This window comes from Dysidea avara, chromosome 1, assembly GCF_963678975.1.
Source record: "Dysidea avara chromosome 1, odDysAvar1.4, whole genome shotgun sequence".
Taxonomy (NCBI): Eukaryota; Metazoa; Porifera; class Demospongiae; order Dictyoceratida; family Dysideidae; genus Dysidea; species Dysidea avara.
Genome location: NC_089272.1, coordinates 38916252 through 38934394, shown reverse-complemented (window position 1 = coordinate 38934394; position 18143 = coordinate 38916252). Strand labels below are relative to the sequence as shown.

The window sequence follows — 18143 nt, the reverse complement described above, 5'->3', positions numbered from 1 at the left end:
ATAGTTATGATCGGAAATATGCGAGTATGTAATTACCTCTATTCTCGGACACGTTATTTTGTGCTGTCTGATTGAATCTTGACTCCAGCTATTTCTGGTGGTACAAAAAGGTAGTTCACTGGAATCACATGCTATTTAAAGTAGTTCAAGTCAATGAAAAGTAAAAAAAATCACCAGAAATAGCTGGAGTCAAGATTCAATCAGACAGCACAGAAACAATGTGTCGGAGAATAGAGGTAATTACATACTCGCATATTTCCGATCATAACTATCCATAACGATGATGGAAAGAAATAAACTATGGCTCTGCTCATAACCAACGAACAGCTCTATCAGATGGTGGTGGTAGGAAGTGGATAAATCATTTGGTGTAAGAAGCATTGGCTATTATACGAGAAAAATGAGAATACTAATTTTCTCGTGGAAACTTTAATTCGCTCTAGTTAGCCAACCATAAAAGCTTTTTAGCTCAAACTTGGAGGTTTAGATAGGCTATGTGTAAACTATTTCCACAATAATTTTTGTACGATTTGGTATAACCATGTACGAGAACCAGCTGATAGTTCGTGTCCGAGAATAGAGGTGGTAACACACTCGCACATTTCCGATCACAGCTTCCTGCAAATGAGATAGAAAGAAATAAACTATGGCTCTGCTGATAGCTAATGAACAGCCCTAACAGATGGTGTTGGTGGTAAGTCTTTAAAATATTTGATGTAGGATTACTGACCGGTGTCCGACAATACTTGAATTTTGTCCGAGAATATATGATTTCGAGAAACAACTTTGATGTGGTCTAACACAACAATCAAACAAGCGTTTCGGCTCAAACTTGGAGGTATAGTTAGGCTATATGCAACGTATGTCCACACCAATTTTCGTGGGATTCCGTCCAGCAGTGTACGAGAACGAGTGTCCGAGTATACATGGTGTCCGAGAATAGATAATTTACTCTATTTACCACATTACCTGAAACAGCTTATATCGAATATAATGCCCACAGTATACCATCACATATATGGTTTCAGTATGTTTAACACATTAACTAAAGCTTTACATGAGACTGTTATTATAATACAGGTTATATCAAGCTTTTTTGTATTCAATAAGCCACTGGAAATACCATCTTATATCCCTCTTTTTTCACAGTGTACAACTCGTACAATAATCGGTTAGTGGGCGTGGCTCCACGTAAGCTTGCAGACAGCAACGGACACAGTTTCGTGCTACAGACAGCACTTACTAATAAATGGGCGTGGCTGAGCGTATTTTTGTAACGCGATAAGTGGGCGTGGCTCACGAAAGAGCTACGCGACTAGCGTTTATCAGTTTCCACGTCATCAAACGAACAATTTGTTTCTCACGTGATCCAATCCGGCCCGGATAATTTATAAACCGCGGGTCAGACCCAGAGAAAATGTGACCCGGTTTCAACGGTGGTACAATAAGCCTTATCCGAAATTACGCCACAGACATATAAACGGCCGCTGTAGTGTGGGGACGTTCGTAAAATTTGTATGGGCGACTATGGGGAGAAAAATTTGAACGGAAATATCTCAGCCAAGACGGAAGACATCGAGCTCTAACCAGCAGGTATGGTGATAAATTAGCTGAAAGAATAGGAATTTAGCGTTATTTTGAAATCAACCAAAACTCGATTTTACGTACTCATTATAATATCTTATAGCCATACCTGCTAGTTAGAGTTCGCTATCTTCCTTCTTGACTGAGATATTGCCGTTCAAAAATTTTCTTCCCATAGTCGCCCATACAAATTTTACAAACATCCCCACACTATAGCGGCCATTTTTATGTCTGTGACGTAATTTCGGATAAAGCTAATTGTCAATCAATATTGACAATACAATTATTACCACTATACATAATGTTATCAGCACAGAGTAAAATAGTAATGACAAATTATTCTCACACGTGCATACATAACTATCAATTTATATGAGCATAATTGAATGTGTAGATAACAAACTATAATGAATTTTCACTGAAAACAAGACCATTTAAACTCGATGTGCAAAATGCATGCAACTACTGTATACAGTAAACAAACAAATACTGTACATCAGTCTGCTGCTATATGTAAATGTGAATAAGTGTATTATCAGAGCAAATCTTTTCAACTTCTTCCTTTCCTTGCTCACTGACATTATTTTCACACAGAACCAACAAACGCATTATTGTGTTCTCACGTTTAACAACTTGTGCAATTCTTACTACTCCATCTGTTTGTAACTTGTTTCCACCAAGTAACAGAACTTGTAGTCTAGGATTTTGTGCTAATACTAAACACAATTCATCAATTGTTTCATCAGTAATGTCATTATTACTAAGTGTTAACACCTGTAGTTTGGATTTGTGTTTTAATGATTCAAAGATCTTTATTGCTCCTTCAGTTTCCAACATATTGTCACTTAGATATAGTTCTTGAAGTGAGTAACTGTTAGATATCATAACAGCCAATCCCTGTGCAGCCAGTTTTGTAACTGAAGTGTGAAACAAATCAAGCTTTCTCAGTTTACATAATTTGTTTAAAGCATGAGCAATTTTACAAATACCTCCAGACTGTAACTTATTGATACCGAGTGACAAATCCTGCAAAAGATTATTAGCAAAAATTACATTACTCAGTTCGTCTGCTGTGTCATCTGTGATTCCATTACTATACAAACTTAAAATTCTTAACTTGGTAATGCATTTTAACGCATGGCAAATATGTGTGACCCCAACGTCCATTAATTTATTACCATCCAACCAAAGCTGTTCTAGTAATGGGTTGTTATGTATCACAGCTGCTATACCTTCAGCTGACTGAGAACCAATGTCATTAAAACTCAAATCAAGTGTTTTCAATGTTACAATGGACCCCAAGGAGTTTAAAATAAACATGGCCCCAGCAGTACCTAGTTGGTTACTACCAAGCCATAATTTCTCAAGAACATCATTGCATCCCAATATACCTGCTAATTCAAATGCAGCGATTTCATCAACATTGCTTTGTTCCAAATTAAGAACCTTTAGCTTTGAGATGATAGGAAGTAAATAAATAACACTGGCAGCATCAACTTGCAACAGTTTTTGTTTTGCGTTCTGCAAGCTCATATTAAAACATTTAGATTTGGCTGTTAACTGCGGATAATCTCTAATCATTGGATCAGCACAAGTGAGTGACAAATAATTTAAATCATAGTTGATTTTCACGACCTCACATATTGTTTGTCTTTGTAATTCATAGTTCAATATTTCTATAATCATGTATTTCTCAATTAAATGTATGTCACATTTACTATTACATACTAGACATACATTTAATGAAAAATTATTGAAGATTGTTTCATCCAAGCTGACAGCTAAACCACCTATAGATAGTGCTTCCAGAGTATTAATGGTACCAGTTACAGATGCCAGTTCAACTAATAGAGAAGGATCCATGGGATTATATTGTAAATCTAGGGCAGGTAAATTTATAAGACTTTTCTTGCAAGCTTTTACTATTTCAATTAAACCACTTGATAATAAGTTGCAAGCAATGTACAGTTTTTCAAGAAGAGGATTGTTATTAATTGCCATTACTAAATCAGTTGTTACTGTTTCAGTCATTTCCATATGATTTAAGTGTAAAAATACAACTGACGAAACAGCTCGAAGGGCTTTCATTATGGTAACCGCTTTATCTTGCAGCTTGTTACCAGCAAGGTACAGATTTGTAATATTGTTGTTACTTGATATTACTGATGCTATAGCCTCAGCTGCTGTTTCCGTAGCTTCAGTACTTTGAATGCCAAATTCTTTCAGTGAAGATAAAGAATGCAATGACTGACATACAGATACTACTCCACTTGTTTTTAACATGTTCTTAGATAAATACAAAAATTTTAGCGAGGAATTGCACAGAATTGCAGATGCTAAATCAGTGGAAACTTCATCAGTCATATAACAGTTGCTCAAATTAAGATATGTGAGAGTGTTTATTTTTCTGAGTGCCTGTACTATGAACTTCCCAGAAATTTTGAAACAGTTGTATGCCAAGTCCAGCTTTATCAAATGACTATGGGCAATGAAGTGAGCTATTTTTGCACACACCTTTTCTGGTATGCAGTTATTATAAAGATACAGTTTCTTTAATGTTGAAACATTCTGCAGAGATGTCACTATTGCTAATACACCTGCTCCAAGACTATTATCTTCAAGATATAACTCGACCAGATTGTCATTTTTTGTTATCAGAGATACTATGCATCTGCTGCTTCTTCTGTGATCTGATTATTTTGTAAGTTAATCCCATTCAGTGTAGTTAGTTTACTCAGTGATTTAGCAATTTTTATTACTTTATCAGATTTTAAGTTGTTGCTTCTTAACCACAGATTCTGAAGTGAAGTATTGTTAGATATCACATCTGCTAATGTATCAGCCATTTCTGGTTTCATGTTAGCATTATTTAAATCTATTGTTCTAAAGCTGGTGTTCTGGCATAAAGCCTCTAGAGTTTCACTTCCACAGACACGTAAATCATTGCCTTCCAAATGTAAACCTCCTAAATTAATAGTGCCAACAAAAGTTAGCATTTCTTCAAATACTTTGCTTGATATGTTATTATTATCGAAGTCTAATGTTTTTAACTTTGGAACTGTTTCAAGTGCTTTTAAAATCTTTAAAATTCCAGTTTGAAAACTGTTATTACCAAGCCATAGCTGTTCCATGCCAGTGTTATTTATTATTAGTGATGATAAAGTACCTGCAGCTTCTTTGGTCACCTGATTGTTTCGAATATTCAGTGATTTCAATGTTGATATGTTACTTAGTGATTGTGCAATTGTTATTATCCCACTTGTACTTAGTTTGTTATTCCTTAATCTCAGATCTTTGAGGGAGGTATTACTCTGAATAGCTAATGCAATTTTAGAAGCCACCACTGTTGAAATTTCATTGTCATTTAAATCTAATATCTTCAGAGTTGAAATGCTTGCCAAAGCTGTTGCTACTTTAATTGCTCCAGTACGAAGCTTATTGTTGCCAAGGTATAGTTGTTCTAATCCAAAATTACTTCCTACTGCAAGACCAATGGAATCAGCAGCTTCTTCGGTGATGGATGTATCATCAAGGTTGAGTAGTTTCAATGTGCTTATGCTGCACAATGACTTTGCAATCGGTATAATTCCCTTTGCACCTAAGTTGTTCCCTTCTAAAACTAAAGTTTTTAAATTATGTTGATTTGATACAGCAACTGTTAAAGTTGAAACAACTTTCTCAGAAATATTACTAAATTTAAAATTTAATTCTTCAATTGATAAAACATTTATAGCATTTCCAATTTTTATCATACCTGCTTGAAGATTGTTTCCACTAACATGGACAGATTGTAAATTGGTGTTATTTAAAATCACCGATGAAATAGCATCACTTGCTTCCTCAGTACAATAATTTTCAAAGATACTATATGTTTGTAACTCTGATAAATTGCTGAGTGCTTGTGAAATTGTTACAATTCCTTTAGTTTTCAAACTATTTTCAGCTACTCCAACAATTTGTAATGACTTGTTGTTTAAGAAAGCTCCTGCTAAATCTTCAGCAACACATTCTGGTATCATGTTATTATTAAAGTTTACCTTCTTAAGACCTGAAATGTGCTTTAAAGCATTTGCTATCAGTTTGACACCACTTCCAAGAAAGTTTTCATTGAGATACAATGTTTCTAGCTTGCTATTAGAAAGTACTACAGATGCTAATGCATCTGCAGCTTCACAGGTTATTTTATTACTAGCGGCACTAAGAAATTTCAATGAAGACAGGTTAGCCAGTGATTGAGCAATTGTTACCATTCCACCAGTATAAAGATTATTTTTAGACAAATTTAAGACTTCTAGCAAATGACTGTTTCTAATGGCAGCTGCTAAAGCATCAGCTGCTTCCTCTGGTATTTGATTGCCACTAAGGCCTAATGTTTCAAGTGGAATATTGTTGAAATGTAATGCATGTGCTATTTTATCAACTCCATTTTTGAGTTTATTATTATTAAGATTCAATAGTTTTAATTGAAGATTACTACATATTGCAGTTGCAATAGCATCGGCTGCTTCTTCTGTAATTTGATTATCGTTAAGCTCAAGTGTTCGTAGTGTAGATAAGCAACTTATGGATGTAGCAATTTTTATTATGCCATCACTTTTCAAATCATTACCTCCAATATGTAGCACTTGCAGTGACTTGTTGCTTTCAATGGCAAGTGATAATTCATCAGCTACCTTTTCTGTCATCTTGTTATTACTTAAATTCAATTCTACCAAAGAATTAATTTGACACAAAGCTGAGGCAACAACAGCTCCTCGATGTTGTAAATTGTTATCAGCCAAGCGAAGTCTTTGTAAATTACAATTAACATAAATAGTAACTGCCAAATCATCAGCTACACTTGCTGGAATTTTGTTATCTGAAAGTGTCAGTGTAGTAATCGATGAAATATTCTTTAAAGCTGTGGCTATTATTCCAGCTTCTTTCTGCAGGTTACAACTAAAGAGTTCTAATAAGAATAATTTTGTGTTATTCGCAATCACTGATGACAATGCAACAGCTGTCGTCTCATCAATATTTGTGTTATCAACCATGAGAATTTGTAAAGTCCTGACTGAGCTTAAACCATCAAATATTATTTTGTGCCCAACATTATTAAAAGTACATCCAATAAATGCTGCTATTGTCATGTGGCTTTTACTAAAACACAGTGACATTTTCTTAGCAGTTTCATCATCTATAGCACATTGTCTCGTAGTTATGCTAGAGATTGAGTCATTCATATTAATACCATCAATGATTTGCTGTTTAGTAGCCCTGTATGCAACCATCGAGACAACATTAATGATTACTACAGATAGTAGAGTATTATCATTCAAGTGTGATGCTATTTTAGCATACATACCCTCTTGTTTACTTTTGTCAATCACAAATGTCTCCAAAGAGCGACTATCATCAATATTTTTAGCACAGCACAATGACAGATACACTTTATTCCAATCGACTTTGCTTGGGACAAGAGTGCTCAACAAAATTTTTTCAAGAGACATCGACAAAGTATCTTTTTTGGATAATTCAAATTCACTATTTTTGTAACACAAAAGTTTAGTGTGAGACAAAGAAGACTCTGTAGTACAAATCTTTGCTAATTGAGTAAATGCCTGAAGTGGATCAAGGTCAGCAATCTTTGGAACTGCCTTAACTTTTAGCTCCTCACATGGTGTACCATGGACCAAATATTCAAAAAAATTATACATCATGCTTTTATCTAATTTTTTTACCAACATTAGCCCAGTGTCTGCAAATTTCGTAACAAAAAATGTTTTCTTCAACAAATCAAACTGAACACTAGGAGTTAACGAATTAATGTAATAAGTTGCTAAGACCTCCTGAATTGCTGTATGAAGAAATTTGTAAGAATTACAATTTTCAATTCTCTTCATGCTAAAATATAATGCAGATTTCAGTAAACCAAGTTCTTGAAATTTATCGTTGGTAGATACTGCAGTAGGGCAAACTGTCTTTAGATCTTCTTCAGTACAAACTATTTTATTATCCTGTTTCAAAGTGAAAGCTACCTTTGATAATTCTACGACATATTGCTGATAACATTCTGGTAAGTGCTGCAATTGCAGCACTTTAAAATCAAGATTATTTTTAAGTTTTTCTAAATATTGAGATATTATAAGAGCAATAAAATATTCATACAACTCAGCTTGATCAGCAGGTAACTCATCAACTTCCTTGAAGGTATACACTAGAATGGACATTATCATAGGAACACTACAAACACTGTTGATTGCACTGTTTTCATCTAAAAACAAAGACAGCTTTTCTATTTTATTAGGAGAACCTTGTAGCTCCTTCTGGATGAAAACTTTCTTGCTTTTATCAATAAGCCCCAACAAATCTACCTTAACGTCTGCAACATGTTGTAGTTTATTAGTTGCAATAGGCCCACATGTGATAACCAATTTACTTTGTGCAAAACAAGATACTTTCCGATTTAACATATGGGTAAGGAATAGATCACCAGAGACATCAAAGTGTTCATCATACCCTACCAATAACATGGTGACATCTTTGTTATCTCTTTCAGTGAGAACATCAGCACACTGTTTAGAGAACTCTTCAGCAGCCTTATCAAAATTATAAAAGTAGTGGATAAAACTTTGTAAATCACAGATTTTTTGTGTTTCAGGGTCTCGCAAATATACATAAAACACCAAACAATTGTTATCAAGAAATTGACCCTTTGCCCATTGATAAGCCATTTCTTTACAAAGTGTTGTTTTCCCCATTCCTGGGGCACCACTGATAATTATTACCTCTGGTGTGACTGTTGTACCATCATGTTTATCAAATGGTTTAAATGCATCAGCAATATTATGTGATCTTATTGAACTGTCAGATTCAGTTTCTACGTTATCAGGTGTGGTAACTGATTGGTACAATCTGCCAGACCTTCTCTCATCAAGGCAACTACATTAGAAATTTCTTTTTCACCACATCCTTCCAAATGGTGTATCAATAGTGCATTGTCAAAATGTTTTGGATGCAAGAGCTGCCATATTCCTTCTTGGGAATAGTATCTACCCTTTATGTAGTTTGTTTTGACATAATCAGATAATTGTGAGATTATCTGAAGAGCTGTAAAGGAAACAGTAATTTAATATAAAGTATATACATCATATTATGTATTAATTGATTAAGAAAATACTGAACACATATACCAGTTTTTTCTCGAAGGGAATAATTTTTGTAATTTTCGTGTATTGGCAGCTATCTATCCATGAAAATTTTCCTACTTGAAATTTACAGTTTGATCAAAATGGGTACATGTGTTATCATACAGTACAATAGTACTGTATAGTAGGGACGACAAAGGTGTGGGCATGGCCCGTAATAAAATATCACCCAAAACCCTGCCTCAATTTTCCTTCATGATGACATGACAGTATTGGTTGGGTAAAATCTAGCTCAAAAGTACATTCAAATCGACTCAAAACACTTTCGTCAAGTTGTTATTTTAAAAATAATATTTAATAGAATTTTCTACTGACTGCCTGCCTGATACGTTCAGGCAAGCGTAGCAGAAAAGTGGCTATAGCTACGGCCCTACTTCTTTCACAGTAATGTTTCGAATTCATGCACTTAAGAAGAAACCTTTGGCATATTGGTAACCATACAATACATGCGCTATCGTCTTACTTTTATCCTTCCATATACTGAGTAGCCATAGCACAGTGTGGCTTCAATCTCCAGGCATGCACATTTCACAATGTTATTGCACCAACATATTGAAATACATGTGTGGGTAGTTCAGTGAGCTGTTCTCCATTGTAGACGAGATGTCACCTGCCACCAGGAATGGTATGCACAGACCATATGTATGAAAGTAGACAATTGTTGTGAGTTAGTCTGGCATAGCTGCGTGTAAGTAAATTAGTCTGGCGACTATGCAAGGCGCCTGTGCTTTTGGTGCATATCAGTAATATATGTGCAGCTGGAATGTATGTAGTGAGCCATTGTGCTTTTATGAATATAATTACCATATAAATCCGTATAAAAGCCCAGGCATTTATTTCCTATAAGTGATTTTAGACCTGGCGTGTAAATGAGCCCAGCGACTATTCAGGCCCAGGCATTTATTTCTTAGAGCACATGAGGCGAAGGGCGATTGTGAACAAAGTGGTGCTGAAAGTGCTTATATAATTGACTTACAGTTTGGAATCGTCACTTTGCAAAAATGAAATATGAATGTTTATCCAGTATATTCAGTCTTGTATAGCACACGACTCCGGCGTTTATTAGAATTATAGTCTAGTTTTTGGCACCCCGACATCTATATGGACCCAGGCGTGTATTCTATAGCTTTGGATGAAGTACCTGGCGTGTATTTGAGCCCAGGCGTTTATTTGAGCTTGGCTTTAATGCGGATATATATATGGCATTAGATTCATGAGTACTGCATATCATGATCTCACTCATGAATATGAGAACTGTAGCTATTTACATATAATAAAAAGTTCACCAACAAGTATAAGAAAAAAAACAGGAATTTTAAACTAGAGTAGGAACAATGCAGTACCGCTGCAATAGAAAGTACTGAAACAAGCTGGATTAGAGTAGTACATAATATTTAGATACTGTAAAACAATAAGAAGTGATCATGAATATCCCTACTGTGCATTTTGATTGTAGAGTCTCTGTAGCACAGTAGGGATATCCATTTCTTATTGTTTTACAGTATCTGGACATTATGCACTACTCCGATCCAGTTTGTTTCAGTATGGCTATATGGCTATATCCCTAATCAAATTCCTAATTTTTCCTTCTACTTGTTTGTTTACATAATTATGAATGGTGAACCAGTGCATACTGCATCACAAGAAAAATGGCATCATGCTTAATTTTTTTGTCTGAATGCATGCTCAATTACTGAAAAAGTGAAGTAGCCATTACCCTTCATCTTCAGCTATGTTTAGCCCATTACACAGTGTTATAAACAAAGAAGATTACGAAAAGTGCCTCTACAATCAATTAAGTCACTACAGAAAATACGGAAAATTTCTGTTACAAATGTAGGAAAGCCATCATGTGCTAGCTATTGTTATACATTGTCAGCTGGGAAACAAAGGAGGACAAAAGGAAGTTCATGATGAATACATTTATGTACTGTGGTATGCCAAAAGGAACCTGTCCAGCTGAAGCGATATGACAATGTATACCAGTGAAAATATCAAGTCCGTAGCCTTAGCCATTATTGAGTTACCCTTGGCTTAGTTAGTCAGTAGAAAATTTTGTTAATTTTTTTTTTCAAAATTCAGCAGTAATTTATTGAAAGCATTTTTGGCTGCTCTAAAGACACTTTTGGGCTTGATTCTACCTAACAAAAACTACCAAGGAACCATTAAGGTATCGTAAGGTTGGTTTCAGGTTAACATTTTGTTTGCAAGAAACTAAAGAAAGTGCAAACCTTCATGATTCCTAATCTTCAGTGCTACCCTACTGTATGATAGAACATAGTTTATATGACAACTTTAAACAGGCTGTAGGACCAGGTGTTCTACAGACCTTCACTACTTGTGCTGTAAAGCCTTAATAAACTAGTTATTTTAAAAAAAATTAAAAGAAAGTAGGAATCGATACAACACATGCTATATAGTAAGGAAACAAGCTTACAGCTAAAATGAGAATGATCCAAGCAACAAAAAGTAAGGAAACAAGGTTAGATGACTACTTGCTAAAATGAGATGCACTTTAATGCCTACATTTGGCTAACATCTTGAAATGAGACTAGTTATATCAAATTAGCCAAAAGTAGGGATTAAAATACGTCTTACAACTGTATTTTAGCAAGTAGTCATCTAATCTTGTTTGACTTGTTTCCTTACTCTTTGTTGCGTGGATCATTCTCATTTCAGCTGTAAGCTTGTTTCTTTACTTTTCATAGCATGTGTATTGTATCAATCCCTACTTTCTTTTAAAATTTAATATTTTTTAAAATAACTAGTTTGTTAACTAGCTAGCTAGTTATATTGTACACAATCACATCCTTTCACTGAATTTTAACACTAGTATAGAGTTCATGGCCTCCTAACTCTTCTTGACATTTTGCGGGGCTGGTGTAAGCTGCAATTTGCAGGTCAGGAATAGTAATGGCTAGAGACAGGTTTCCACTAAATAGGGTAGCTGCTACTAAAGCTGTATACAAAACTAAGCATGGTTTTTAAGGATCTGGATTGCCCCCATCTGGGACAAAATTCAAATAGCTACTCTCATCTCAGAGTGTTTTCAGACAGAAATCAGCGGTTTATTTGATGACTGTTCTATTAGAGTATTTTTTGCTTGTCAGTTCTACTAGAGTATATCGATCTGTACTTTTTATATTATTAATCAACAAAATCTGCTATGACCACTGCCGTAGTGGCCGTACAGTGCCTTGTTTTTCCTTCTTTTTCTCAGCAATCTTCTCTTTGTTTTCTGCATAGTGCTTTTAGCGGTAGCTTTTCCCTTCGTTTCATTCAAAGGCATGATTACCTGACCAAAAACTAAACTAGTAAGACCATAAAGCAACAAGAGATAGCCATTCCTTGACTACTATGCCCCATACTTGTCTTACAAGGGCACACATTTGATACTTCATTAAAATCACTTGCAATAATCACGTGTTAAGGTAGTAACGTGTGCCTCAACTATCAATTATCTTTTGGGGAAGAAGGAAGGCCAATGAATGATGAATGTGAACAGCATGGTGCAGTGGACAAAACGTAATTGAAACAACAGATTTGTGAATCTGCCATCATTACCTTGGCTGTCTGAAATTTCTGGAGCCGTACACCTAGCGCTACCAGATCTTATGGTAAGCAAGCAGGCAGGCAGATTAAATGCAGGTGAATTTCAAAAATTTTAAAATTCACTACATCAAAACAGTTGACTTTTCACTGCGTTTAACCAAGGTACAGCATCAATACAGTTGTACTTAATGCATTCCAGGTGTTTTTCTTTTTGTATTGCAAGACTGATAGTGCAGAAATTTACAAAGTCATGATTTCTTATTGATCCCTACTTATTAAGTACTACTGTACTTAATAATAAAATGCCATATTTTAGCAGTACATATTGCAATGTAATAATACACTGTATGATGGATGTAGACTTTAAGTGTCGTGATCAGCTCCTGGCTAAAAATTACAAAGTACAGGTCAAGTAGAACAACCACCAGAGAGCAGTCACCTAATTACAGTGCTCCCTTGATTATCCAACTCCCTTGGGAACAAAAGACATGTTCAGATAATCAAAAAGTTTGGATAATCAAAGCCCATTCATTTATATACACAGCCTTGTCCAAATGCTCCAATAGAACATACATTTTAGACAAAATACTCTAATGGAGCAGTCACTCCTTCTTCTGTTCAGATAACCAAGTGTTCAGATAATAGAGGTTCAGATAATCAAGGGAGCATTGTACTGCTTTGGTTTGGATTCTCACCTTCTTGCATCTAAAACTGAATTACATACATGTAATGTAAGATCAGATTACTAGCCAGACTAGCTTTATCTACCTTAGTTGTTACATGCTGATAAGAAAACTACGAGCAACCAAAATTTTGAGTTTTGTTGTCTTTTCTTCTTATTTTCACACACTTTGCAAAATCACTATAAACCACAAACACACCTAAATATTATGTAGGTGGTACGTGTACGTAAACAGATGCTTCGGCCAGTAAAAATGCCTTATTTGTACTGTTTAAGCATTTTAAAATAACTTTATCAGTTGCACCTTATAAACAATAGACAAAAACATACAGTACACACACCATTTAAAGGACCACTTTGTTGTACAGCTACTAATGAAGGAACACCCTGTGTTATGGTAGGAGAATCAATTGCTGTAAGAATATCTTTCCACGTGGCACTAGCATTCCTAGCCAACCAAATTTTTAGCATCTCATTACAACACCACTGCAGATTTGTTGGATTTGCAGTCTCTGTTTCATCAAGACATGTTGTTGGTAATCCTAGTAAAAGCTCCAATGACTTTCCAGTGAGCAGCATAGTCAGGTGTTATAATTCTAAACAAGTCTTTTAGCAGTGGTGTACTGTTGAGAACTGAGAAACAAATGAAATAATATGTATACAGTACTAGAAATAGAGTATACACACATACAATACATATATGTAATAGTTATACCATGGCTACAAGGGGGGATTTCGCTGATATATACGTACACCCGAACTCCGAGGGCCACAGGCCTGGTGTATATATATCAGCAAAATCCTGATTCAGTCATGGTATAAGTGATGTATATTGCTCAGGGCACACTCACCTGATAGGTGAAAGAATTACAGAGTACTCACCCTATTTGTTTTATACAGTAGCATCTGATGATCGATTGAGATTTCAATAGCACAGGAAAATAGCTCTCAGAACGTTATTCCTACGTCACTATGTTTCAACAATGCCAGGAACTTTCGAATGTAGGATTGGTTTTTGGGGTGTAAAGGATCTGTGGTTTTTAAATACTATATAAACCTTCGCTATCGTGGCAGTAAGTTACTGTAATACATTAAGTTAAGTACTTAGGGCTAAAAGCTACTCACCTATTTGTCATAATTATTCTTTTTGTTTCGTGGTTCACTCAATGGCTGACACACATCCCACGCAGTGGGTAGAAATACGCATCAACGCATTACCCAAGCGATTGATTATTAGTCTAAGAATATAGTTTAGTTACTGTCAAATAATCAAAACTTAACAACTACACTGAGCCTTGCCTAATGCGTAAACTTAAACCCACAATAAAATGCTCTGTGTTACTTGTTACTCAATAAAACGAGTCAAAGCGTTTCGTATCTTTGAACTGGTTGGGAATCAAAACCATGAGCAAACTGCATCCCCATAATATTTCCTGGGCAATATGCAAGTTAAACCCTGAGCGGCACCTTTGAATTCCCACGCTAAAGTGGTATATATAATATATGTAATAGTTATACCATGGGTATGAGTGCTTTGCCTGATATAAAAACATGAGCACGAGGGCCGTAGGCCTGAGTACGAGTGTGCATATATCAGGCGAAGTACAAGTGTCTGAGGTATAACTAATATGTGCCATGTGGGTTGATCACCTACACGTGTGGGAAACTGCTGGCATGTTTAACGAGTATATTTATGTTTGGATATGTGAATTTCAATAGTGGGCAATGGAAATAATGTAAGAATAACGACAAGGCATTGCTGTGCTAAGAGTTCCAACTTACGTGCAATAACATGAGCATATGAAAGTTTGATAGTGGGTTTATGCAGTGAGTAAGGAGACAAAAGACATCAAGATGCGACTTGATAATGATTATTCAAATCCCAGTGCATGGGAGTGTCAAAGTGCTGCACTTGGTTATAACTATAATAACAGCTACACAGAGCGGCGCTGCTACTTTACGATATATTAGTTATCACCCAGTGATAACTAACTTATCACCCTGTTGTGGAGCCACTCAGTCTTGTTTGTGACATCATAATAATCGCGAATGGTATTGTTTACTAATGGAAAAAAAAAGCCAAATAAGGAAATATTGATACAAAACACCAGTACAGCACTTAAATCTGCTAAATCTTACATGAAAACTGTTAATCCTTTAAACAGTAACACTACAATTTACCAATATGATAGTTTAACAAATGTCAAAGAACAGTCTGTGCCAATTTTCGCTCCAGCAATCAGTCCCAAGGTCACTGTGGTGAAGAACTAACTTCTTTCAATAACCTCTAGCTTCATTGTTTTATCTTGGACTATGGTAGCCACTTGTTGGTCTTTTTCCTCTTGCACGCCACGTGACACCACCATACCAACTTCTGACAAAGGCTAATTGTAGCTGGAACTGCTGCTTCATAACACCGCCCTTCGCTACAGTTTGTAGGCAGTATACAGGGTCTCTCTTGTAGCTATGAAGTTGAATCTCCACACAATTCGGACGAAATCTTGAACACAGTGACAGGAACTCAAACCGGAGCTTAATTTACTATCCTTAAACGTCCGTGCACTCCCGCACACTGGGATATAAAATAGTTATATCCCGTATACTCAGATGATATCATTGTCATTATGGGATATAACTATAACTTATATATTGCCAGGTATTATGAGTAATTTTATAGCCATGAATAAAATTACAGTCACACATGAATATCACTTACCACCAATGGCTTAATATATTTAGCATGTGATACATAACATTAACTGAGACACAGGACATTGAAACTCACTTGATAATGATGGTTTAATGCTGTTTTAAGTGCTTCCAGGTATTTACTATAATAATCATGAATAAATTGTAGCCATGAATAAAATTACGGTCGTGCATGAATACCACTTCACCTCTAATGGCTCAATTTACTTAGCGAGCATTATGTAACATTGAGACAGGTGTCTAGAACTTATCAAAACAGTACTATAGAACTCACCTGTATTAAAACAGCTCCATTTCAGTACAAGGAACTCCTCAGCATGCTTTGTGAATAAGACTAAGAAACTTAATTCCACAATCAATCTCAAGACGTGTGACTATATAATTGCACAAAGATAGCAAAGGACATCAAAGAAATGTGAGGATTTCTTGGAATGAGTTAACGTGATATATGCACACCTAACTGTGCAATATCTTGAGTTAACGATATATGCAGTGCCTTAACGAGATATTATGCAATGTTTACAGTATGTATATCTCATTAACTTTCCTGAACCAGTGCAATATGTAATATGGCTTTTCTTTGATGTGTGGTGTGAAGGTGGTACATTTTATAGTTATAACACGCTTACGAGGGATATGACTAAAATATATGCACAATTCACGAGAGCGTGCAGCGCTCGAGTGAGAGTGCATATATTTAGTCATATCCCGAGTAATCGTGTTATAACTGTTATATTCTACACCCTAGTAGATGAAAACGATTATAGATAGTAAGTTATAGTGAAACAGCACCTCCTGGAGATGGAAATCAATAGAAATTCTTGATGAATCAGACGTTTTACACTTTTAACGGTGCCATGCCCACATAGTCGCAATTAGTGAGTTATCCACGAAGGAGACAAGAGTTCATCAAAACTTGTTCCAGTTTCTGAGGTGAATAATATTATTGTTGGTTGATTTAGGCGCTTGATATTAGAGACTTGTTTACTGTTTACAATAGATAAGGATTTCACGGAATGTGTGAAGTTACACAAAATTCCATAATTTTCCTTTCCACTTATATACACATAAATGAATTGCTGTTTAATTTTGCATACTTTTCAGTTATACACACACCTTTCCCTCATATTGGTTTGGATAATTAACTCTCCACTATATGCATTAATGCTATTATTACATACACACATGTACTGTACATACAAAAATTCAGCAGTACATAAGTGCTGTGTATCTATGGACGAGTATGACATATAAATGTATCACAGAATATAGGACAGCAGTTTTTTGTGGGAACAAAAGACGTGTCTACTCACAGTTTCTCATAAACATCCATTACTTTACACAAAGTACATAACCTGTTATGTGATAAGGTGTGCTATGTGCCCACATGCCATGTAATAACAGGCTCAGTCATACACTTTATAACTTGATAATGTAACACTTTCACACCTCAGATCAAAGGAATTCCAGAGGATACATTTGCCATGTATACCAGGGAGACATCTAAATGTACACCGGTGTACATTGAAATGTACCCCGGGAAAGTGGTTGTACTTTTAAAAGAGCAAGCCACTATCATCAAAGCAAGCATGGTCTTGATGTGCATGAGGTAGTGGTACTGCCCTCTGTTTTGTACAATCTCAGACCGAAATTGATTATGGGAATAAATTAATGCTCACTTGATGATTACCACAAATTGAAGTGTTACCACAAGAAGCACTCAAATGAAGGCATTGCAGTATCCTTGTCATTCTACAAGTTGGAAAATGTTACTTAAAGGTAAGAACTACTCTTACAGTGTATTCACAAGCATTTCGGCACATTTTTGAATGCAGACATGCCCACATTACAGATGACACAAGTTAACCACTCTATAACGAAGCTTACCCCTTTAGGTCTTTAGTATACATTGTGATTAGTCTTGCATTAAAACTTGTAAATTCCCCGAAATTTGTGCCACTTGACTTTTCCGTGATATCCATAGGACTCATCTGTTTATTATAACAATCGTAGCTACAAAGTTACTTGCATAATCAAATCCTTCAGGAATGCATATAAAACAGATCCAGTGGTTACACTCGTATTGGCATCAAGGCTATCAGCCTGAACAGAAGTGTTACATATTAGCTGTAACATGGGCACTCATGATTTGCCTGATATGTATGCCAGCAGCCCTTGGGCTTTGGGCATACATATCAGGCAAATCACTTGTGCCCATGTTACAACCATAAAGTACCAAACTGTGTTGTAGAACTTAATGGCAATTAAATTGCATGCCAGCAAAATAATTTCAATATGGTAGGTAAATCCTCAATGCATGCAACCAAACAGGATCACAAAAGGGACCTTTGTGGAAATGGCAAGGAAGATATAGTTACAAAAATAAATAATATAGGTCCCATCAAGACAAAAAAAAAAAAAATCTACTT

General features: G+C 35.6%; 3 protein-coding genes across 3 annotated transcripts; all 3 read right to left on the bottom strand.

Annotated features, from left to right (window-relative positions):
- Window positions 1–2091: 2091 nt before the first annotated feature.
- On the bottom strand, window positions 2092–3867 carry LOC136246614 (ribonuclease inhibitor-like). Its single transcript, XM_066038139.1, has one exon. The coding sequence runs from the start codon at window positions 3865–3867 to the stop codon at window positions 2092–2094; it is 1776 nt and encodes a 591-aa protein (XP_065894211.1).
- A 354-nt stretch (window positions 3868–4221) lies between these two features.
- On the bottom strand, window positions 4222–6441 carry LOC136250121 (protein NLRC3-like). The gene has a single exon (XM_066042295.1). The coding sequence runs from the start codon at window positions 6267–6269 to the stop codon at window positions 4248–4250; it is 2022 nt and encodes a 673-aa protein (XP_065898367.1). The 5' UTR covers window positions 6270–6441; the 3' UTR covers window positions 4222–4247.
- Window positions 6293–13584, bottom strand: LOC136246605 (NACHT, LRR and PYD domains-containing protein 3-like). Its single transcript, XM_066038132.1, has 4 exons — window positions 13347–13584; window positions 8488–8673; window positions 6425–8443; window positions 6293–6372 (listed from the first exon to the last, which is right to left on the bottom strand). The coding sequence occupies exons 1-4, from the start codon at window positions 13582–13584 to the stop codon at window positions 6293–6295; spliced, it is 2523 nt and encodes an 840-aa protein (XP_065894204.1).
- Between the last annotated feature and the right edge of the window lie 4559 nt (window positions 13585–18143).

Coding starts and splice junctions, on each gene's coding strand:
- LOC136250121 (XM_066042295.1), bottom strand. CDS start 6,269: ATGACAGAAAAGGTAGCTGATGAATTATCACTTGCCATTGAAAGCAAC.
- LOC136246605 (XM_066038132.1), bottom strand. CDS start 13,584: ATGCTGCTCACTGGAAAGTCATTGGAGCTTTTACTAGGATTACCAACA. Junction 8,674..13,346: donor ACAAAGTGGTCCTTTAAATG/GTGTGTGTACTG, acceptor TTTCCTTTACAG/CTCTTCAGATAATCTCACAA. Junction 8,444..8,487: donor AGTTGCCTTGATGAGAGAAG/GTCTGGCAGATT, acceptor CTGATAACGTAG/AAACTGAATCTGACAGTTCA.
- LOC136246614 (XM_066038139.1), bottom strand. CDS start 3,867: ATGTTAAAAACAAGTGGAGTAGTATCTGTATGTCAGTCATTGCATTCT.